This window comes from Danio rerio, chromosome 19 (genome assembly GCF_049306965.1).
Source record: "Danio rerio strain Tuebingen ecotype United States chromosome 19, GRCz12tu, whole genome shotgun sequence".
Taxonomy (NCBI): Eukaryota; Metazoa; Chordata; class Actinopteri; order Cypriniformes; family Danionidae; genus Danio; species Danio rerio.
Window position 1 is genome coordinate 8,017,986 of NC_133194.1, and position 24,991 is coordinate 8,042,976.

Here is a 24,991-nt window from a genome sequence, read left to right on the forward strand (position 1 = left end):
TGCTTAGCAATAATAGCAGGTTTGTTATGCTGTCCTGGGAGAGAACCCTGAGCTCGGAGATACTTAAACTTAAGGCTCCCACTGGGTCAATAAGCATATAAGGGGATCCGAGATCAAATAGGTCTCGAGAGCTCCCCTTGGAAAAGGGAGAAAAAGGAGGAGCTGGGGTGGAAGGGGGGAATCTTCCAAAACGAAGATAGAGCTGTAGGGAAAAACCATCCATTTATTGTAAGCTTGGATCACTCTGATGGGTTTATTACTGATTACAGAGGAGCGGCCAGTATTGCTCAATCATATCACATGCTCCTCTCGAAATTAGTTTATGAAACTTCACTTTAAGATTGGTGTTATTTCACGAAGTGTCATTCACTCAGCAAAGACGACATTGTTTGTATCATGTTGTCATGACAAAGAATTCTCAAAAAAATACATCATAACCTGTCTTTGTCAAGTCAACCTGACATTATCAAGACAACACGGTTTGTCATAATTAAACACGAGTGTCATGAGGCTATTATAATTGTGTCGTGAATATTTTTCTGATTACTTTCTTCAGGGGAACAAAATGCATTTGTCATTGAAATGACTCACTGAAAGTGTCCTCACTCTGTCAAAGAAGTTTACAACAACTCATTAATGTTCTATACCATTCGACTTGCGTACCCCTGTATTTGAAATCAGGAAAAATATTAATGATGCTGTTATAAAATTCATAATAATTAAAATGGTCTTATGACAGTCATGTTTGTGACAGATTTATGACACGTTATGAATATATATATATATATAAATCACTGACAGGTTATAACATGTATGTCAAGTTGTCATAACAACTAAATCTCAAACAATCTCACCTTTGCATTTAAAATGGCCTAACAGAGTAAATAAATGCGTAGAGCGCGTAAAATCTTATTCAAATTCATGACGCTATGTCATAATTATAAAGGTTTCATGACAGTTTTATGAACATACCTTTAAATTAAAGTGGTAACCAATTTCAATATGGTTCTATTAGTTCATTTAGTTAGTCCATTAACTAACAATGAGCAATACATCTGAAAAACTTGATTAAATTAGTAAAGGCTGCAGGCAACATTAAGATCGATGAATGCTTGAAACATATTTGTCATCGTTAGTTTATGTTAACCAATGCAGCCAACAAATATTAACGAGTAAAATATTTGTAAAGATTTATAAGCTAAACTTTCCAGCTACGAGGCGAATCGTAAATTTGTGTAAAAGTATTTGGAAGCCTGTGTGTTTCATTTGGCACAATTTTCTTGTCTATGTTTACTAACTGGTGAAGATTTTTTTCTAAAGGATTCTGGGTAATGTAGTTTTTCTAGTAGAAACACAAACAACAATGCATTAAACTATAGGTCTGTCTATAAATGGATAAATCACCCAAAAATGGAAATAGTCTTTATTTACTCGCCCTTCGTTTGTTTCAAACCTTTGAGTTTCTTTTTTTCTGTTAAACACAAATTAAAATATTTTAAAAAGGCTGAAAACCTGTAAGCACTGACCTCCGTAGTATTTGTTTTTTTCTTTTTTGAAAGTCAATGATTACAGGTTTTCCGCATTCTTAAAAATATCTTAATTTGTGTTCAACAGAAAAAAAAATACTCACAGATCTGGAACCACTTGAGGGGAGTAAATAGTGAGTAAATATCCATTTCTGAGTAAACTATCCCTTAATGCTTTGTGACTTAAAAGTTAAAAATAAATTCCCCTGTGGAGAAGAGTGAATTACTTTCGGTGTTGCATGCTTTTCTGGCAAAGCAATAAAACTAAGGCTTAAATGTTAGCTAAATCAAATTAGCATAAGGCCTTTTTTTGTGACACTGCAATGCAAGTCTACCGACAGACAGCTCATTCCAGTTCATGTGCTCCTCCTCCGTTTCTCCTCGTCCTCCAGGTCTGTATTTGGAAATCCTCCTCTGTCCTCAAGGCAGTGTTTTTATCTATTTCCTTCCAAACTCATGGTCCATTCCTCCTCGCTCCACCTCTCTACGAGTTCATGTGCTCCACCTGGATGGCAGAGGTGGAGACGGTGAGGCAGAGGTCTTTGTGGGCTGTTAAATCGGCAACTGTGACCGGCTTGTACTGGATTTCTCCTGCCGACACGGTCTTGTACTGATGCAGGTCGAACGGGCAGGGGATTCCGTCAGAAACGGAGTAGCTGGTTGGCGGTGTGGGGTTGTTCTGGTTCTGGGCCTGCGCTGCTGCTGCGGCGGCTGCTGCTGCTGCGGCTGCTGCTCCTCTGCCCCGCCCACGGCCTCGCCCACTCCCTCCACCTGAACCCTGACCGGGGTTCTGAGCCTGCTGCGCTGCCACTGCAGCCGCTACTGTGAGAGGATCTGGGTTGTGTTTTTGCATGTGTTTCATCAGGTAGGTTTCCTAGACAAGTGAGAAAAATCAGGGATAATGCTGAAATTCTGCATAAATTCATGAAAAGTCGACAGAGCAGAAATCAACATCACATAATCCAATTTACAGCCATAAATAAACCAAAAACACTTCTGAATCACCAAATAAAGAAGCTGTTCATTAACAGATTTCTTTTACAGTGTAACTAATATCTAATCTTGATGTTTACATTTTGGAAATTACCACTTAGAAATCTCAAACTGAAGAATGTCAAGAATACAGAGGAAGGATTGAAAATGCTGTGCAGGATCTTACAGATGTGTACGAGCGGTTGCAGAGGCCACAGGAATAGAGTTTGGCGTGTTTGACCGTATGTGTAGTCAAGTGAACCTCCAAGCTGGTGGCGTCCGTGTAGCCGCGGTTGCAGTTGTGACACTTGTATGGCTTGTCCTTGTTGTGTTGTCTTCGATGAGACTGAAAACAAACAATTTCATTACTGATGATAACAAGATATTGAAAAGCAGATTTTCAGCAGTTTTTGTGGACACTTATAGCTAAAGTTAAAGTCAAAAATGATCATCCCTCAAGTGTTTTTCTTTTTCAATTATTTCCTATATGATGTCTAACAGAGCAAGGATTTTTTTCACAATGTCTGATAATATTTGTTCTTCTGGAGAAAGTCTTATTTGTTTTATTTTGGCTAGAATAAAATCAGTTGTTAAAACCATTCAAAGGTCAAGATTATTAGCTAAAATATTTACAATCGTCTGACTAAAGAAATGTCCAAAAGTGTATTTAGAAACCAAGCGCATATTATAAACCAGGGGTGGCCAACCCTGTTCCTGGAGAGCCACCTTCCTGCAGATTTCAGTTGCTATCAAACACACCTGAACCAATTAATTAGGACCTGAACACCACGTGATAATTACAGGCAGGTGTGTTTGATATGGGTTGCAACTGAAATCTGCAGGAAGGTGGCTCTTCAGGAACAGGGTTGGCCACTCCTGTTATAAACAGTTTGTGATAATGTATGTCAATGCATTATTACTTTTTTTTGTAACCCTTGACATTTTCTATTTTTTTTCACTTTCTTTTCTCTAAATAATTATTATGTATATTATGTATAATTATTAAATAAATCTGTTACCGAATTCTGATTTCACTCCTCCGGGTGCTCCGGTTTCCCCCACCAGCCCCAAAACATGTGGTATAGGTGATTTTGGTAGGCTGTGTATGTGAATGAGTGTGTATGGATGTTTCCCAGTGATGGATTGCAGCTGGAAGGACATCCGCTGCGTAAAACATATGCTGGATAAGTTGGCGGTTCATTCCACTGTGGCAACCCCAGATTAATAAAGGGACTAAGCCGAGAAGAAAATGAATGAATGAATATAAACATACAAATACCCATTCAAAGAACTTTTAAGGACATAAACCCAGTCTGTTTTGGACTAATTATACTTGCATAATTTTGGGGTCCATTTATTTATCTTTAAAAATACAATTTAACTTTTCTTTTATAATATTATCAAAAAATAAACAGTTTGAATAGTTTAAAATGTGATAATATTTTCCTTACACATCCTTGGTGAGCATAAGATCCTTACCAAGACCAAACTTTTGAATCATAGCATATATATTATATAAAATAAATATCAAATGCAAATTCTAAATCTAAAAATTCATAAAGATTTTTCAAATTTAAACCTAAATAATTATAACAATAGTAATAATAATAAGAGTTTTTAAGCAATCATTTATACACCATCACATAAAAAAACACTACATTGATGTATATGTCATAAAATAAATGAATTTAGTATTCTCATAAATGCATAAAGCCATGAGATCCTTCATCAGTGTGCAGTCTGGACTTCTTAAATAATTTAAGAAAGCATTTTAGTAAAGTCTTCAGCTTGTAATGGAACCAAAGTTCATAAAAGTCATTTAAATACAGTATTAAAGTATTAATTAAAAACTGTGCTGTCAATTTCTGTCGTTTTCCTCTTCGAGGCCGGAAGGGTTTCACTCTCCCTTACAGAAAGCTGAAACGAGTGAAAGCCCCTATATAAAGACGTTTACCTGGAGGTTGGACAGTTGAGTGAAAGCTTTCTCACAGCCGGGATGAACACACTTGTACGGCCGATCACCAGTATGAATCCTTGAAAACAAAACAGAAGAGATTCATTAGAAACGCATGATCTGAACATCAAGATCACATTGATATTATAATATATAGTACTATAATTCTGATGGGTCTAAAGTTACACAAATGTTCCAGAAATCCTACACAACTCACAGCTTCAGTTTGACAGGTAACAGGCAACAGAGAAAGGAAAGAGGACACGAGGGAAACTGTAGGGCTGTATATGGTTTATGAAAACTAGGAATTCCCAATATAGTATTTCTGCAGAATAAGTTAAGCCGATATATATTAACATTGTGTCTTTACACGCAACACAACAAGATTAAAGTGGCGATCATGTAGACTATCTGCACTAAACAGCCATTAAGGAGCACAGAATAGTGCACTTAACTCCCGACGACAGGTTTATTCACTAATGAATGAATATTAATCCTCATTAGCATTATTAATAGTACTTGCTAGGAGACTAATGTTCTTGGCTTGAAATGAGTCAGTTTTAACGTTCATATTTAACCAATATTTGCTGTTATTGCTGTGTTATTTTATTTTCAGGATCTGCGGTAAACTATCTGCTGCTGACTTCAGTATAGCAATAAACGTCACAACAAATAGTATTCAAATTCATACTGGTAGCATTTAACACTGAATAAAGAACATAACTAGCACCCGAGGTGATCATTGTCATAGTAGTTTATGCTGTTGTTCAGCCATGAGGTCCCAGAGATAGAAATTATTTCTTAAATAGAAACTTTGCACACTGCGGTCACAAATGGTTAGGACAAAAAATCCTTTTAATTTGGAAAAGATGCCTATTACCATGTGTCCCAGCATTGCATTGTGTGTGGTTAGGACATGATGTAACACTTTTTATCCGATAGGCAATGTCACTACAAATATATTTTTGTTGTCATCAATTACTGCTTAATTCCTAAACAGAACTAAATTAATATTTTTTGTATTTTACTTTCATTTTTCATTAGTGTAACGCAGCAGCTATTGAATAAATAAATAAATTGGTTGGGACCTGTAGAAAAGCTTCTTAGAGTGACATTATATATAAAAAGGATTAATAAATCAAGATACTGAAATGTTACCAAAATTAATTACTCATTTTGCCTGATTCCAATATCTCTTTGTTTTTGAGGAAGTGTTAATTTACATGTATCAGGCTTGTGATGTTTACCCCACATTAGCTGTAGCTTATAGCCATTAAAGGAGTTGTGAACAACAAAACCAAACTCACCTGATCTTTTAGCATATAATAGGTCAAAGTACTCTAAAGACATCCTGTAAGTTTCAGAACTCAGTAATTTGTCATTTTTCTAAAATCACATTTTAATGAAGCCAATTTTTTTATTTATTTTTTTTATTTATGACTTTAATGGCAAATTACAGCAAAAGAGAAGACAAAACAGAATTACGTTTCAAAACGTATAGACACTACTGGGACACTATTTTTAAAACTATATCTGTTTTTTTTTGGGTATATCAATCTCCCCTTTCCCACTAATAGCCATTTTTGGAATTTTGCTTTTATTGTGCTCCTGGCCAAACGACTAATATTGCTTAAGTGGAAGGATCAGAAGCCTTCAACCCCAACACAGTGGATCCATGATGTCCTCTTTTTGTTAAGTTGGAAAAAATTAGACTGTCTAGAGGTTCATCTAATCAGCTTAAGAAAATTTGGGACCCATTTAAGAAATATATCCAAGAACATGTTTTATTGTCAACTACAGACCAAGTCCTTGTTCCAGCAAATAGATTTTTTTTCTTTTCTTTCCTAAATGCAAAAGTAGAGTGCATTGTGTGCTTCAGATTGCACAATTGTAGTTTTTGTTAAGCCACGTTATTATTTATTTGTATTTTTTTTTCCTTTTTTTTTTTTTTTCTCTTATCGTACGTGCCAAAGTTGATACTGTCTATATTTAATGAAGGCAATTTGACAACAAAAAAAAAAACAGGCTATAAAATGTTATACGCTATGATGATGTAATAGAGTGGATAAGCTCTGCCTACACAGAAGATCGATGCCTGCTTTTGCTTCCCTGCATGTTTAGCCCTGTAAATATACAGAACTCTTAGCCAATCCGAGCATTGAGCATTTACTTTGAAGTCTACAATTGGCCACGCCCATTCATATCAATGTGTTTCAATGAGGAGAGCACAGAAAATAGCACATTTCCACTAAACTATGATGTTTTTGGATGTAAAAATCTCAGTAACATTACACACGGACCTCAGAAAACAGAACGAAGTAAAATACTGAGGTGCTTCATGACCCCTTTAATTCAAATCAAACTTAATTCAAATGCTCCAATCTGATCTGGTTGTAGGCTGCTCACAAGTCCTATTGTGTATAAAAATATGATTAATAGAGCAGATACTGAATTAAACTGTGTATAATTGGGGGTAACTTGATACTCTGTATTTTACTTTCGTTTTCATCTTGGATCTGGTCAATCCAGCCTCGCCCTGATCCCAGTGACTCTGTGCTGGTTGTGGAAATTCAAAATAGACCCAAAACAAACCATTATGATTGGCTAAGATTGGCAATGAAAATTCGTAAAAGTGGTTCGACTGGTGAACTAAAAGCACAAACATTTAAAAAAAAAAAAATAATTATACTGTCTTGCACTCTAAGACCTACAGTACTCATATTAATAAATCATCTTACTGGGCAGCCATTATTAAATTGCGAAGTATGCTGTAATAAATAATGCGCTGACGGATATTGTACATAATAATGTATAATTTTATACTCACTTTATAGTCAACAATCCAAAACAGTAAATCTAAATCACCACAAAAATATAAATCCACCTGGAGAATGATTAGATTGATGACCTGATCTTACCGCTAACACTCTTGGTGGACAATGAACTTTCTGTATAATCATATCTGTAAGGCACATTGTCATAATTTCCCACATCGGCTGGCTTCTGTCTCTGCCTGTCTGTTACCTGTTATGCTGCTGTAAGTGACTGAGCTGCCTGAAGGTTTTCTGGCAGTAGGAGCAGGTGTAGGGTTTGGCGCCGCTGTGGATGCGGATGTGCTGCGCCAGGTAGCTGGAGTTGGCGAACGATTTGGAGCAGTGAGGACACTTGTGCGGTTTGCCCTCTGTGTGGTTTCTAACAAGGGATGAAGGGAAGGGGATGAAAAAGAGAGAAGAAAACAGAGAGAGATTTGTCATTAAACCAATACCTGACCCCCAAGAGTGGATCAAATCATGATCATTTCATAAAGTATGCTGCAGGATTCATGCTTTAACAATGTGGTCGTGCACTTGGTGGTGTTTTGAGTTATAAAGCTCTCTCTCTCTCTCTTATTCTCTCTCTCTCACCAGCTTCCTTTTCCCTTCCCTAACTATCAGTATATGAGATCAACCCAAAGCAGAGCCTTTAAACCAGAGCAGAATGAAGATGCGATGAAGATGAACAGAGTGAGGCAGAATTACATTGTGAGCTCATTTGTGTCCAGGATAACAGAATAACATGACAGGGAAATGGGAAGAAGAGGACAGGACAGAATGAATGAGGTAAAGAGGAAATACAGAAGCAAATGGAGACAGAATTATGTGCGCCAGGCTTCAGCAGAATGCTATTACTGTAAATAAGGTTCAAATCAGTTCTTCATTATAACCAGTGAGTCAAAACTGAAGCAAAGTGTACATTTTGGGTGTTCTTGTTTGTGCACATTCAAATATAGTTTATTGCTGATCCTATCATATATGTTTGATATTGTTTACAAAAGACGATCACTAAAAGGTTATTGCATTGTAACAAAAAAATCTTGCCAGGCATATTTAGAACAAGAATAATTTGATGGCATATTAAAAGACTTTAAGAATCACAGTACAGATACAAAATACTAATATATTGTCATTTTAAAGGGGACCTATTATGCAAAAATCAGTTTATTAAGAGATTTAAACACAGTTGTGTGGTAACAGTGTGTGAATTTAGCCAACCTATAATGGTAAACATTTATTAATTCATTTTTTTAATCACACTTCATGCAGAAACCCTTTGATTAGACATTCTTCTGTTGTTCGTGTGAGGGAGAAAGCTCCGCCCATTATTGACAATCTCTCCCTCATTAGCATAGACAGCCCTGAGTCAGAAGCACTCACTTTCGTTTTTACGATATATCTGCCGAAGATAATATCAGCAGCTGGCATTACAGGAAGTTTTAGAAGTCGATCACACCGAACGCACTATTTGCATTGAGAGGTGCATCTTTTAAATGGTTTACTAACGGCTGCGAGTGTTTTGCGCACTGTTTATGCGCCCTGCATGCTTCATGTTTTAACCGTCTGCTTCGACTTGCTTTTTGCCGTTGTGCTCTGTGCGCTCGCAACTGACAACTCTGCTGCGCAACTAGCATCTTTTTTCATTGTCCAATTAAATGAAAGCATAGGCGGGGTTTCCATTGAGGTTACAATAATGCTTGTGTTGTCAAGACAACTAAGAACACTTTAAAAAAATGGAGAAGAGACCAGTGGTCACACTATCCACAATGCTTGCGCACAATACACAGCCGATTCAGTTGTTGCCTAGCGACATAAAAAGCACACCACACTTCTCTTTATTCCTGTCAAAAGGCTGTGTGGTGCACCTCACGCTTTTACAATGGAAAAGCACGTTTGCGTTCATTCCTGAGGATGTACAAATTAGCCCACTAGTCTCCATATACTGCCTTCTTCTGAGACACTTTTTTGGACATTTTCCGTTTTTCACAGAGATAAGGTTAGTCCTGTTTGAATCTGCCACTATGCTGATTCACTGGCATTTGTAGCTCCACCTTCTTGTGAAAAGAGCACAATCTCATTTAAATTTAAAGACTAAACAGGGCAGTTTTAAAGAGTTATAAAACATTATATGTGTGTGTGTGTGTGTTTTAAAGATTTATTTTTGGCCTTTTTTGCCTTTATGAAGTAGATAGGACAGTATTATAGACAGGTAGTGAAGTGGGAGAGAAACAGGGGGTAGGGACAGGAAATGTCCTCGAGCTGGGATTTGAACTCGTGAAACTACTATAGGTCCATAAGTCAGCGTGCTAATCACTAGGCTATTGTACCGACATTTTGTGGTATTTTGAGCTGAAGCGTCATACACACACTCTAGGGCAGGGATGCCCAAACTCATATTTTAGTTTATCAAGCTCCTTCTAGGTACAGTTGAAGTCAGAATTATTAGCCCCCCTGAATTATTAGCGCCCTTGTTTATTTTTTTCCCAAATTTCTGTTTAATAGAGGGAAGATTGTTTCAGCACATTTCGAATCATAATAGTTTTAAAAACTAATTTCTAATAACTGATTTATTTTATCTTTGCCATGATGACAGTAAATAATATTTTATTTGATATTTTTCAAGACACTTCTGTACAGCTTAAAGTGACATTTAAAGGCTTAACTAGGTTAATAAGGTGAACTAGGCAGGTTAGGGTAATTAGGCAAGTTATTCTATAACGATGGTTTGTTCTGTAGACTTAGATCGAAAAAAAAAATTGCTTAAAGGGGCAAATAATTTTGTCCCAAAAATAGTTTTTAAAAAATTCAAAACTGCTTTTATTCTAGCCGAAATAAAACAAATAAGACTTTTTCTAGAAGAAGAAATATTATCAGACATACTGTGAAAATTTCCTTGCTCTGTCAAACATCATTTATGAAATATTTAAAAAAAAGAAAAAAAAAATCAAAAGGGGGCTAATAATTCTGACTTCAACTGTATACAAAAACTTCCAGGCAGGTGTGTTGAAGGACATCGGAGCTTCTATGAAGGACACCAGCCCTCCAGGATCAAGTTTGGGCACCCCTGCTCTAGCAAGATTTTTAAAAATAGAACATAATAGCCCCTTTTAAATCCCTATACTTTACTATTGTTCTTTAAACCACTAGACATTAACCATTTGTTGGCATGAAATGTTAATCATTTAAAATATACTAACATATTAGTATGATAATCAATTATTTTATGATATTGCAATGCATAAAGGTCAGAATAAGTATGATGTTTCATATGTACATATGGATCAAAACCTTGCAACAAAGTAGCCCTAAAACTATTGAACAACACCCATTCTTGTGTTAGGACATTAAAAAATGTATTTAGCTCTACTTAAAACTGACCATATATAGTAAAAGGCTGATCTTGGAAAAATAGGAATTGATTTAAATGGAGACTGTCATTAATTCAAATAAAGTTCTCAGTTTTTCTCAATCCAAGCATCAAACAATGTTTAAAATATCTATTTTCAAAAGCTTATTAGATAAAGCTGTCAAACCAAAAGGATACCAACAGAATTGAATAAAATTAAAATGTAATCATTGTGGTGTGAAATAACACAAGCAGATGATGTGATGACATTAGCGTGACACAAACAAGACCTGCTTCTGTCTCCAGAGTAATTACTACTATTAGAATTGCCTCTCCAAGCTCAAATGTCAAAGCATCAGAGCAGAAAACCACAGTGAGGAATCAAGAGAAAAAGAGAACAGAAACATGTAATAAAAACATGCTTATCCTAACCAAAAACACAACTGTGCCACTAAAGCGAGTCCTGCAGCAGGTGTGTGGTGTATTGCTCAGTTGTACCGTGTGTGCTGCTGTAGATGGCTGAGCTGTCTGAAGGTTTTCTGGCAGTAGGAGCAGGTGTAGGGTTTGGCGCCGCTGTGGATGCGGATGTGCTGCGCCAGGTAGCTGGAGTTGGCGAAAGATTTGGAGCAGTGAGGACACTTGTGTGGCTTCGCCTCCGTGTGGGACTTAGCGTGGATCTGCATGTCTGATTTGCTGAAAAACGTCACCGCACACATTCGGCACCTACAGTCAAAAATCAGCATGCGCATTTAAACTCAAATTAATTACAAAATTATAATTTTCCTGACAATCAAATCACTGACTGGTGTATTTATATCAATTAACACACAAAAGTAATAACTCTATAAACACCATCTGTCAGGGACTGAATATAACCTGACACAATTTATAATGCCTATGATTGTAACAGTATTTAGTAATTAATAGTAATTAAATGTATTGTTCTTGTTAGTGTTGTCACGATAATGGAATTCGATACCAATCGGTACTGAATTTTAAAAAACTACCCTTTTCCCGCTAACATTTGAGTGCATTCTTAAACACCGCTGATTTGCTTTAGTGTTCACATGCTCAACAGAAATGACTGTGATTGGCCGTGAAGGTCATCAGTTCAGGAATTCACAGCTGGACACTGGAGCTTTTCACATCAATCAGCTGGCTTGTCTATAAGCTGACATACAAGCAATCTGCAGTTGAATCGCAGCTTTAAAACACTCCAGTGTCCCTGTATCTGTGTAATTAGACTAAATTTACTAATACACATGCAAATCGTGGCAATGTGTTTCCTATAGAGAATTTTAAACACATATAAAGTGTAAATCAAAGACAAAATTACATCTGTTAATTTGCACTGAACACATCTTTTCCGGTCTCCTGGATTAAAAAGTGCGTTTTTTTCATACAGACCTTTTTTTGATGACCAAAAGTCATAACTTAAGGTTTAGGAAATATATTAGGGTGAGAAAATGATGACAGTTGTTTTGAGGGTAATCCTTTAAAACCACTAATATCCGACAACTTATTACATGATATTTAACCCTTGTGTATTGTTCAAATTTACTACCCTTTCGTTATGTTCAGGGGCTGTTTTTGCCCCATTGACTTCCATTAAAATTACAATCTTTGATTGCAAAGCCATGACACCATATAGCCATGCATTCTTGATTGTTAGAGGTTTTCCCTGTTGAGAAGAGGTCAAAATTGTCAACTATCATCAGTTGGCACCATTAACACTTTAGATATGCCTGTGCAAAAAAAAAAAAAAAACGTTCTGACTTTTATATGGAGTTTTATGGAGTAAAACAGAGAATTAGAGTGTGTGTGTGTAAATAAACGTACTCCGTTTACTATGTTCTGAGAGCTGAGCTGCTTATTTTTTTCGGATATATCAATAGTAATGTGTGCCAAGGTCTCTCTCACACACACTATACTTCATATAAAAGCCAGAAATGAAGCTTTTTTGCACTGCAACTGATGATCAACAGTAAAAAAAATAACAAATTTCCCCCCTCCAACATGAAAAACCAGTAACAAGCAAGAAAGCATGTTTATATGGTGTCATGGCTTTGCAATCCAAAAATGTCATTATGATGAAAGTCCATGGGGCAAAAACAGCCATCAACATAACTAAAGTGTAGTAAATTTGCCCAGAGTGTTTTGTTGAGTTTTTGAAAAATTTCAAAGCATTTTGATATGTGTCAAAATAAGATGTCACCAAAAATCATTTCATTTGCTGAAACACAGAGATAGCTGTGGCCTAATTAAAGCTCAAAATCACCCTGAGAGTGGATGAAAACATCCCCAACAGCACACAAGGGTTAAATGATTAACAAGACAGATAATCCTCAACCAATAGTATTATACCTGTAGGACTTGTTCCCATCTTTGCCTTGATGCTCATCCTCATCATTGGAGAGGTCATATGGGTCATTTGTGTTATGCTGTAACACATGAAAAACACAGTAAGCGGTTTAGCACAGGTTTACTTTAAGTCAAAAGTGTCCAATAACATGTTATCAATATTTAAACAAATAAATAACAAACAAAAAAAAACAACAGCATTATAACACCTCAGGAATGTCTCACCTGTCCACCAGCAGCCAGGTGTGCCAGAATCAGCGCATCACTCCCTGACGCGAGTGCATGGGCAGAAACAGGACCTGCCCTCGGCATCATGGACTTCTTCTTTCTGCCCCGCTTTGAGGGAATAGGCATGACTACAGCAGGCGGGATACTGCCGTCCTCTTTCTTGTCTGTTTACATCAGAATAGCAAAACATAGGAAAATAAAAAATAAAGTAATGTTAATTATCAAACATAATGTCTATAATTACTTCCTGCAACTGAACAGGTCTTTTTTTGTAAATTTGTTTAGATGAATGTCAAACTATAATTTCTAGCCCAGTTTAAAGACTAAATGACTGTTTAAATGATTCTGCTGACTAATATTCAACCAAATCATGTTTCAGAACTACAATTGGACAAAACTAGCCAGCTAAATCACCCTCATGTTGTTTCAAACATCATCTGAAAAAACGCAAATCAAGTTTTAGTGATTAACAGTTCCATTAATTTTTAAGTAAAATACAGAATAAAATACAGTATCTCTGTACCGTATGAAACATTTATCCTGTTAAAAAAAACCAAAGGAACTAAGACAAATTAAGTTTGGAAATGTATTTAATCAAATGAGAAATTCAAAGCGTACTAATAAAAAAAGATCAGAAAATAATTCCATTGGTTTAATCCAAACTTTCTGAACAGACACGATTCTTTAAATATTCAATAGATTTCATTTTTCCTTGCTGTCATGTAAAGAGTAAAAACGCTAATCAAATGTATACAGAAGTTCTGCCATACCTGCTTGAAGCATTAAAACCAACTGCATTGGGTCTTGTGGAATATTAAACATGCCATGTGATGCACAACAACAAACCTCATTGGTTATCAAGAATCAAGCAAGCATGTTTAACCTTCTAAGACCAAATGTGGAAACTATAAATAAACCAGGGTTTATATGTGAACATTAAAAGCCTAAATTGAATATACTCATCACATTAAGCAATGATATTTTTTCAGAAAACTTTCATTAAAGGAACTCCACTTGTTTTTAAAACAGGCTTATTTTAAAACTCTCCTTAAAGCAGATATGTTTACACCAGACGTGTTACAAGCACGAGTGATTTGCATGTTAAGTCGCAAATAGACATCCTGCAGCACAAAAAGTTGGGGGAAAAAAAAAAAAAACACTTTAGTGGCCATTTGTGCTGCGTTAACCAATCAGGTGCTTGCTCATGTAGGGGTGTGATTATGACATAGTGCCTCTTATTGGAGTACCGAGGGGAAATCTTCCTGCAGACCCCCTGCAGACAACAGCTCATTAAACTGGGCTGGACTCAGTCAGAAGGACAGCTGAAAGCTACCATGATCCAGCTTTAGTTTCTGGAAGAGTTGTTGTGCTCAAAAACCTGGGTGCACCTTTGAAAGGATCTAGTGAACTCAGACAGGGCGCCAAATGAATAAACACTGTTTTTCAGCCTTCCTAAACCACATAAACACAGCTACTAATAAAACCAATGTTAGCCATTTAACAACAAAGTTAGAGTCCACATCAATTGTGAAGTGAATTCGCTGCCCAAAATTATCGAGTTTAATGCAGGAATGAAGCAATTTTGACGTGTGAATGACGCGAGTAAACTCAAAATGTTCACACTTCTATTTACGTACTAATAGTGTGCTTTATATGCACAAACCGCGTCTGGTGTAAACAAAGCATTACAGTTAAACAGTTCAGTTTTACCATTTTAATCCATTCAGATCTGAAGGGAACACTTAGTTTAGCTTAGCATAGATTATTGAATCAGATTAGACCGTTAGCACCTCACTCAAAACATGAACAAAGAGTTTTGATAAATGTCCCATTTCAAGCTTGACTCTTCAAAAGTTACATCGTGTACCAAGAGCAACAGAAAATGAAATGTTGCTATCTTCCTGGCAGATATGTTTAGAAGAAACTATACTCTCTGGCATAATAATCAAGGAAATTTGCAGCTGTACCATGATTCAAACAATGGTAAAACTCAACTGTTTAACTCTAGGGGAGTTGTAAAATAATCCAATATTTCAAAAAACAGATCTCTCAAGTATATGGAACAACAAGAGGGTGAATAAAGTGAACCCACCCTTTAAAAACCACCTAATAAGTACACAGGGTAAATAAAAAGTCATTTCTGTGTGTATGTATGTATGTGTGTGTGTGTGAATGTGTATGTGATTGGCTACAGGTTTCTGGTGGGGACGTGCATGTGCTATCATACTTACAGTGGCTGTGGAGATAGAGGGAAGGGGGCCGGACAGCCTCTGACAGAAAAGAGCAGAACAACATATAATCGCTGTCCTTCCCTCCATCCATCCAATCAATCATCCATCCCTTCTCACTACCTCCCACAGTCACTCTCGCTTTCACTTCCTACAGCTTCTCTGACTCCGATAACGGCTGAGTAAGCAAGCATATGCGCGCGTGTCTGGTGTTTTAAACAGAGAAAGTGGAATTCAAAAATCTTGAGCATGATCATGACATGTAACGTGTGCTGCACACTATGTGTTGCTATTTTAAAAGTAAATCTACCACGCTCTAAACATTAATGTCCTGATGAATCATATGCTACTAAGAAATGCCTATTTACTATTTGCTGCAAAAATATGGAGGCTTATGAATTTAGTGTAATTAAAGTTTAATTAAATTATAAATGTTTAGCGATTGTGAACTTTCTGACGGTAGGAAATGCTATATATTTGTTCTGCAAGGACGCATTGATTAAAGTAAATCTTTTCATCGTATACCTGAGTGTGACATACTATTGGAAAAAATCTAAATGTAGAGTGGGGACTTGCATAACATTTACTTTATAAATGTATGTAAAACACGAGGCAAGGATTGATCAAAAGTGGTGGTTAAGACATTTAAAATATTACAAAACATCCAAATCAGTATTTTATGATGATTTCCAAAGATTTGTGTGGGATTGAGGACTACTGAAGAGTAATGATGCTGAAAATTAAGCTTTGAATCACAATAATCAGCAACAAAATCAGATGAAGCATGTCATGATTACACCATTAAACTAATATTCATACAAGTTCTTAGAAATTTAAATCCAGTGTGATTTACAGATGAACCGGTTGTATAATCTGGGCTCCTGGACCGTATATAGATGGATATAGTATAAACAGCAGCATTTTTTAAACATGATGGAAGGGTCAAAAAGGTCAGTAAATTTGTTTACCTGTGTTTGATGGGTGCAAAGCGGACACTATCATGGTTGTTGTTGGCGGTCCAGAAACAAAAGACTGAGAGGAGGCAGGAGGAGAGACCAGCGTGCCCTGAGGAGTGATCACTAACCCTGCTGAGAGACACACAGTCGAAATGCATCAATTTAGGCTATTTTAGACCTCATTGAATTAATACAATTTTTTTGTTGTGTCTGGTTAAAGGAATACTCCACTTCTTTTGGAAATAGGCTCATTTTACAACCCCCACAGTGGTTGTAAAATGAGCCTAAACAGTTGACTTTGACCATTTTTGAATCCATTCAGCCAATCTCCAAGTCTGGTGAGAGAACTTTTAGCTTAGCTTAGCATAAATTATTGAATGAGATTAGACCATTAGCATCACACTCAAAAAATGACCAAAGAGCTTTGATATTTCCCTATTTAAAGCTTAATATTTCGGAAATTAAATCATGAACTAAGACCAATAGAAAATGAAAAGTTTCAATCTTCTAGGCTTACAAGCATGAAAACTACATTCTCATTCTGACATAATATTCAAGGAAGTTTGCTGCCGTACCATGACTTCAAAATAATAAAACCAAAACCAATAATAAAACCAAATTACTATTTTGAAATCCATTAAGCTGATTTTTGGGTAAAACGTGGGCCCTTTTAGCTTAGCTTAGCTTAGCATAGATCATTGAATCAGATTAGACCATTAGAATCCGCAAAAAAATTAAAAGTTGCTATTTTCTAGGCCAGTGTTTCTCAACCACGTTCCTGGAGGACCACCAGCACTGCACATTTTCCATACCTCCTTCTCCAAAAACACCTGATTTAGATCATCAGTTCATTACCAGAGACTGAATAACTTGTAATGGGTGTGAAACATAAAGGAGACATGCAAAACATGCAGTGCTGGTGTTCCTCCGGGAATGTGATTGATAAATACTGTTCCAGATCAAAATGTCTAGGATCAGAAGATATAAGCTTTAAATAGGAATATTATCAAGCATATTTGTTGACGTTCTTGAGCAAGATGCTAATGGTCTAATCCACTTCAATAGTCTATGCTAAGCTAAGCTAAAAGTGCTCCCGCAAGACCCTGAGATCGACTGAATGGATTCAACGTGTGATAAAACTTCACAAAATTTTAAAACTCAACTTTTAAACTTTAGCAGAGTTGTCAACTGAGCTCGTTTTTAAAGAGGTGGTCCAGAGTGTATTTTTAAGACTTGGTTGTGTTTATGGGGTGCAAAACAATGTGTGCTCAAACTTCCATTGTGAAAAAAAAATCCCATTATTTTTTAATCTGTCTTACTTTATTATATACAGCTACTCAGCTAACAAGAAAATGACCGTCATATTCCCTATTTCCTACGAAAGCCCGCCCTCAAGAGGCTCTGATATGTCAGCTAAAATAATGTGCTGTGATTCACGGATCAGCTCCATGTTACCAGGAAGCATCTCTACTATGATATAACAGCGCATCTGGCCAAGCCCCATCAGTGCTTGGGGTGTATGCGCGTAACCTGAAGGGTTTATGACATCATTAACCCAGATGTATTTATTTGTAGTCCCCAAACTTCGTTCACTGTAGGCTTTGCTAAGCTAACTCTGTAAAAGCCAATGTCTCACTTTGCATTGAACTCTGACCGTCTTGCATTCAGAGATGATGTTTATGTTCACACAGCAACATTACACATCAACTAAAGAACAACATATGATATCGCAGTGGACCACCCCTTTAATATCTATCAAACTTTTAAGACTATTTAAAAAAATAATACTGAGTCTTCTAAACTTTGAATACTCACCTGCAGTCATGATGCCAGTAGACGGGACGGGCACCACCGTGATGTTCTGGGATGTGTGAGGTGGGTGAAGGTGCGCTCCTACACCAGTCATCTGCGCCCCTGCTGACCCGCCCCCTCCTCCTCCACCACCACCTCCACTCTCCTGCTTTGGCACCCTCCCGACGGCTCCCGTATCCATGGCGACCGAGCCTGGCACCGTCAGCACCGCTGTAGGGTAGTGCGCGGCGGACGAGTGTGGAAAGGACCCAGCCTTGTCCGGCCCGAGCTGCTCTTTCATCTTGCTCAGAAACATGGCGTTGTCGATCTAAACTCGCAGAGGGGAATGAATGGAGAAAAAAAAACAAGGGAAAGAAGGGAAGGAGGAAAGAGAAAAGGAGGATGGATTGAGAGATAAACGCAGATGAAGGATGAAGGGGAAGAAGGAGAGAGCAGCGAGGGAAGGGTTACTTTTTTGGGGATGTTTGGGCAAGGTTTCCAGAGAGTAACTTTCACATGGGTCAGTGCGAGGTTGGTATTATCCATCCCGGACTGGTATGCTTGTTTTGTTTGCTTTTTTTTTTTTAATAGATTGTGCTCTATAAGCATGGCGTGTCTGTTAAAGACACAACGATGTACAGTACAAGAGAGTCCAATAATAAGGTGTCTACCTGTCCTTGCACTGTTGGAACGGGAGACCAAAAGTATGATGAGTTGAAATGGGAATCTTCCATTATTTCTGCAATTAAAAAGCAACATAACTTGTAAAACACCCACTCGGCCTTTGGCAACAGTTGTGAAATGACACCTCGTCCTTACGTTCCACATGTTGCCTGAAGGTTTATTCACTCAGACACTTGGGCAATGTATTCATTTTGGCACCCAAGTACTCTGAATTACACAAAAAGCCTTTATTTTCTAAAGATTTGCTTGGAAACATCTGCAAAATGTCATGCATCTTTTTTTTCTTTTGGCATTTATGACTTAATTTATCCTTAAATAAAGAACATAGGGGCATCTTTGTGGTGTATGCTTAGCAAAGAGGTGTGTTGGGTTAGGAATCACAGGACATGCATGGCCAATTGTGTCAAATTAACATGCATAAAGACAAAATGCATTGATGTTAAGTCACCCTGCAAGAAAAACATACTGGAGTGATTTGCTGATCTCTAACCAAGTTGGTGCTTAACTGATTTAATGTGTTGGTAGACTAGTACACTAGGGGTGCGTTTCCAAAAACATTGTTAGCCAACTAAGGTCGCAAGTTCCGTCATTACAAACATAGTTTGTTGATTTGCCATATCCCAAATCTGTCGTTCCAACAAACATTAGCAAACTGCATCACAAACTTGTACACTTGCAACTACACCCGCAGAGCTATAGTTAGAAACAAATCCTGGCTGTGTTCTATTCCCAGTTATCACCCCTATGCCCTATTCATTTAGAACATTCTAACATTAAAACTTGTAATTGTAAAAAAAAAAATCCTTAAAGTCATCACTCTTAGTCTTAGGTGTAATTTGCTTTCAAAGTATTTTTACAGTTCATATTTAGAAATCTTCATGTTTACAATTGTGTTGCCTTCGCAGTGCACATTGAAAACATTGATGTCATTTTGAACACAGCTGTGGCTCATGACGAAAGCTATAGGTGACCTATTATAAAACTGGAATTTATGTTACGTCTCCAAAGCTTGAGAAAACAAACAACATAACATATGTTATTGCTTTTAATTTATAGTGGGTTATTTATTGAGTATCTGTACTGTATTTGACATGGGCCTGTTGGTTAGAACATCTCTGCAGTGGTTTACGTGTCAAATTGTAAAAATAGACTTTTCTAAAAAAAAATAAAAAAAAAATTAATAAATGAATAAACAATATCCTACTTAATAATACTAATAAAAAGAACAATCATCATTAATAATATTACTACACTAGGATTTTCTTTTCCATTAAGAGCATCATTAAGGGCGTCTTAAGTTATTCGCCTGTTAAGTGTGACATCACACTAAGAGGCTTTTTTTAGGTCCAAGTGCTATATCAAACGGTATGGGGAGACTCATCAAATGAGTGTATATATCCATGCCTAATATCCAACGGTCAGAAAGAGATTCATTTTTTATAAATTGTTAAAATTTTTGTATTTGTGATGCAGCAAGTCCACAGACTGATGTGTACACCATGATTTTATATAAAATTAATTTTTCTCAATTCAAATGAGTAGCGGCTTGGACCCGGAAACAGTATTACATACGTCACTTAACAAGCGGATAACGTGGTTCAAACAATGGATCTGTGACAGAGAAACTACGGGTTTTGGGTAACACTTGTTACTACAATGTTTTTTTCCCAAACGATGCATCGTACTATGATAGTTCAGCCGCGAGTTACATCAATGTTTGGGAAACGCACACCAGATCAACCAGCCAAAACCTCTAGTAAAAGTTAAATAAAACAGATGTAATGACAGACTGGTATTTTAAAAAAGGAACCAAATTAAAATGAGCTTATAAACAGGTTTATGCATACTAAAGGGGCTTTCACACTTGGTAGTAAAGCCTAGGTAGTAACTTAGACTGTATCCCCAGAGAACTAATCAAAAACCATCACCTACGATAACTTGTACTACATATCAATGATGAGAAAATAACACAAATCAGATACAAATACAACTGGTTACTGTTGTTAACATTAGCTTCCTCTATGTGTGTAAAGCTCTGGGCACTCTAGACTTTGAGCTTCTGTCGTACAGCCCTATGAAAAGGGGCGGGATCAAATATGATGATGTGGAACCGATAAAATAAATGACTTCTCCGTAATTTAAGTTTATGTAAAGAGGAGTCAGAATTATCAGAACTATCGGTCTCAGTCAATCACGTGATGTGAAACCACTGGATTCACTAAACTTAAACTTTGAAATGCAGCGACATTAAAAAAATTAAATAAATAAATTTGCATGTACATGAATTTAAGTCAATGGGGCGAAAGTGCAGTGTGACTGACTGTGGATTAATACTTTAAAGTTTTGTGCCAATTTTTGGTATGGTATGTATTCTACCAATCAGTGTACAAACAACTACATCACAGTAGTTCCTATTATGCTGGATTAGGTAAAAAGCTGATGTATGAGCTAATATAGCTACCTCAAAGTTCATAGAACAGGTTCCAAGTACTTTGATTCAAACGGAGCAGATAATTCTGACAATAATTCTAGGAACTATATATAGATATATATATATTAAAAAAAAAGTTCCTATGTGCCAAATCCCCTGAAGAATGTATGTTTACACAACAACAGCGCACTTAAAATGCTACAATTTTTCCTGTGTTTTTTAAAGGTTTCACATACAGTTGAAAATGTTGTCAAAACCATTCCTGTTTACACAGATCAGTGAAGACGACAACAATATTCACAATTTTCAGGTCCCCAAAAGACTGTTGTCATGTAAATGAATGACCAAAATGCATTAATATCTGTCAGTTTATGTTGAAAATGGTATGCTGATGATGAAACTCGCATTATATGCACTGCATATTGATGCGCATACACATAAAATGTGAGTAAACATGCTTAACACATTTCATCATCAGAAGACTATGAGCATACTGTACACACACAGCATGTGCAGCTTGCATTGTTGTCGCTGGTTGAACATGTCTTTTTGTTTTTAGACAAAATAATTCAACTGACTTAACAGTGAATTAAGAAGTTACACCGACAGAAAAAAAATAGAGATGGAACAAAAACTCCACAAATAGATGTCCATTTTGACGAGCTAGTGTGTAAGGGGATTATAAGATGTCCATAACTAAAAAAAGGTACACACATATAGACCAGTGTGTCTGCTCACTATGAAAATGTGTGTAGTCTGAAAGGCTGTGTTAGGCTGTGCATTCATGCTGAATTATATTTATTTATATATATATATATATATATATATATATATATATATATATATATATATATATATATATATATATATTTATATATTTATATATATATATATATATATATATATATATATACTTGGTCTTCATTTGTACTATTTGCATTATTTTGCATACACATGAATACTTTTTTACATGCATTTATAAAATAGATGTTGGGCAAGTCCCCACGCTACATTTAGATAGAACAATATGTCACACTCAGGTATAAGATGAAAAGATTTACTTTAATTTTAAGGTCTTGATTCTATGCACCAGCGATGTATTTATTTAATTGTAGTGGAAATGTGAACTAAAAAGTGGAAGCAGATTAACATAAACATGCAAAAGTCATTTTGACAAGATCTACCAGAGTTAAAAGAATTGATCACCCAAAAATGATAATTCAGTCGTCCTTTACTTTTTTATTCTATATCAGAAGAGTTTTTTGTTCTGTTGAGCAGAAAAGAAGATATTTTGAAGAATGTTGGAAATCCGCAACCACTGACATCCATTGGAAGAAAAACACACTGAAGTCAATAGTTTCAACATTCTTCAATAAATCTTTTTTGTGTTCAAGAGAGAAAAAAACTTTTTAAAAAATTGATTAAATGAAGACAGAATTTACATTTTTGGGTGAACTATCCCTTTAAGGCAATTTTAACAAAAATTAGAGGTCAAAACAAGAAAAAATTAAAGAGATCATACAGAGATCAACATTAAAAGTAAGATTACCATTTACAATAAAATCAGTTTCCAACAGTGGAGTTGATTTTCATTTAATGACAATTTTAAAAGTAATAATGAAAAGGAATTAGCAACAGATTTTCCACAAGTTCACCAAAAGAAGAAAAAATGTAGGGCGAGGACTTGGTTAAGTGATTGATGAATTGTTACTTGGATTTTGAGACGGCGGCACTAAAACCAGCAAAAACAATAAATAAATAAACTCGCAAATATATAAATTAAATACAAATACAAATAAATACATAAATACAAAATTTACTGCATAACTAAAATAATAAGTAAATATGCAAATAAATAAATAAAAGTATTTAAAAATCTATATATTCCTGCATAAATAATATGCTAAAGAGACGGTGTCTGTCAATCATCAGAAGGCGGTCTTTCACCATTATTGGTTGATCGGCAGAAAAATTTAGCAATCGATTTTTTTTTTACCGTCTCCTGACACTTGACAGACAGCCTCACATTAGCATGTTGAGCTGAGGAGAAGTAAATACAGAACTGCATTTACGAATGAATAAACATTTGAAAAATAAACTTTCAGTTTAGCATTTTATCATTTCCCCAACATTCATGTAATTCATTTAATTATTTACCTTCCTACATTATTAATTATTTATATATTTATATTTATAGAAGAATGTGTGGATTTTTATATACTTTTTGCATAATTACTCAATGCTTTATTTATGCAGGTATTTATGGATTTATTCACTCATTTATTTATATATTTGCGTATTTATTTATAGTTTCTGCTGGTTTCGTCCTCCATATGCACTCAAAGTTTAACTAAATCTGTCAAAAACATTTGAAAAAATGAAACATGCCCTGATAATTTGTTAGAAAAAAAATCTTTCAAGCATTAAGAAACTTATGTATTTTTTATTGTATTTCAAGCTGACTTTAAACCAGCCAATGGAACATTGTGAGCAAGCTGGAGGACCAACAAACCAGAACATTCTGACTCCAACTTAATTTCTTTCGCATCAGCCAAATTAGTAGGTGTTTTTAAGTTGTGAAATAAACAGGAAAAATTAAAGCATAGCTCGTTAGAGTTTTGATTTTCTCTCCAAACAAACATTCAGTGCTGCAAATGTACTTCAAATTGTTGAAATGCACGAGACATGCAGAAGTTGCATGGGGATTTTTTGTGCGCGCTATAAATAGGCATCAAAACAAAAGCAGCGATCCTGCGCCAAATCACTCTGAGACTCACAGAAACACCGAGCAAACAGCCCAGAGCCCTCAGTCAACTTCTCACATCTGCCATAAACATTCATTTCATACGCATGCCAAGATAAAAAAGAAAGGGAAGCGAACAGCGTCGCGATTTTATTGTTTTCATAAGGGTTGCATGCTTGTTTCGCTGCAATGACAGCTTATTTTGCATGTTGCAATCTAATGAGAATGTTAATAACAAATGCGTGGACAATCTTAAAAAAGGGGAGGCCGAAAAGGCACAAAAGCATCCATTAATTATATGAGGGCTTCCTCAAGCAGCCTCCATTAAAATGTCAGCTTTTGTTATGCACGCAAAGAAAGAAGCACTCTCCAAAAGAGCTATGCAACATGTAAACTTCCGCTTGCAAACAATAATGCCCCTATGCCTCCGTCCCTCTCTCGGTTAGTCTCGCTGAGAAAATAAAAAAGGAAAAAAAACTCGAGGATAAAAAAAACGAAGAGAGGAAAAAAAACGTCGACGCCAATGCGAGAGAGACGCAGCTTCATGCAGACTTCCGGCTGGCGAGACAGGGGGAGAAGCGCCCGCGTGAGTTGCTCAAATTTGGAGAAATAATTGACAATTGACTCATAACTCTGTGTTAATTACCGGTGCTGGCGATTCCCTTTCAACCCTCAGGGCTCCTCCGGGCCGGGACAGTTCGGAAACTTCGTCCAAATCCGCCCGAACCCCTTGGATTCACCGATTTTTTTCCCTCAATTTTTTTCTATTTTTTTCTCTCGCGAAGGGCTGTCCGACTCCGCTCGACTACACTTCCTGTGGATGAGGTCAAAATTTTAACTAGCTTGCCGCCAAAACCACTTCCGCTATGTGAGGTCAATTATGTTTCATGAACACAAATAAAGGTTCGTTTGATTGATTGTGGGATTGTTTCATACTTATAAAATGTATGGAAATATC

General features: G+C 36.3%; 1 protein-coding gene across 16 annotated transcripts; it reads right to left on the reverse strand.

Moving 5' to 3' along the window:
• Positions 1 to 204: 204 nt before the first annotated feature.
• Positions 205 to 24,832, reverse strand: znf384a (zinc finger protein 384 a). Of its 16 annotated transcripts, none has more exons than XM_021468009.3 (12): positions 24,680 to 24,832; positions 18,847 to 18,914; positions 18,200 to 18,503; positions 16,397 to 16,513; positions 15,432 to 15,470; positions 13,198 to 13,364; positions 12,976 to 13,052; positions 11,110 to 11,334; positions 7,477 to 7,644; positions 4,453 to 4,531; positions 2,686 to 2,844; positions 205 to 2,400 (listed from the first exon to the last, which is right to left on the reverse strand). In XM_021468009.3, the coding sequence occupies exons 2-12, from the start codon at positions 18,907 to 18,909 to the stop codon at positions 2,011 to 2,013; spliced, it is 1,788 nt and encodes a 595-aa protein (XP_021323684.1). In that variant the 5' UTR covers positions 18,910 to 18,914; positions 24,680 to 24,832; the 3' UTR covers positions 205 to 2,010. The 16 variants fall into 16 exon arrangements, with proteins under 16 accessions (XP_021323684.1, XP_005159474.1, XP_073786705.1 ...); XM_005159417.6 differs by having other exon boundaries at positions 16,397 to 16,516; XM_073930604.1 differs by lacking the exon at positions 18,847 to 18,914.
• Between the last annotated feature and the right edge of the window lie 159 nt (positions 24,833 to 24,991).

Coding starts and splice junctions, on each gene's coding strand:
- znf384a (XM_005159417.6), bottom strand. CDS start 18,909: ATGGAAGATTCCCATTTCAACTCATCATACTTTTGGTCTCCCGTTCCA. Junction 4,532..7,476: donor CACTTACAGCAGCATAACAG/GTAACAGACAGG, acceptor TTTGTTTTCAAG/GATTCATACTGGTGATCGGC. Junction 2,845..4,452: donor CTCAACTGTCCAACCTCCAG/GTAAACGTCTTT, acceptor GTTTGTTTTCAG/TCTCATCGAAGACAACACAA.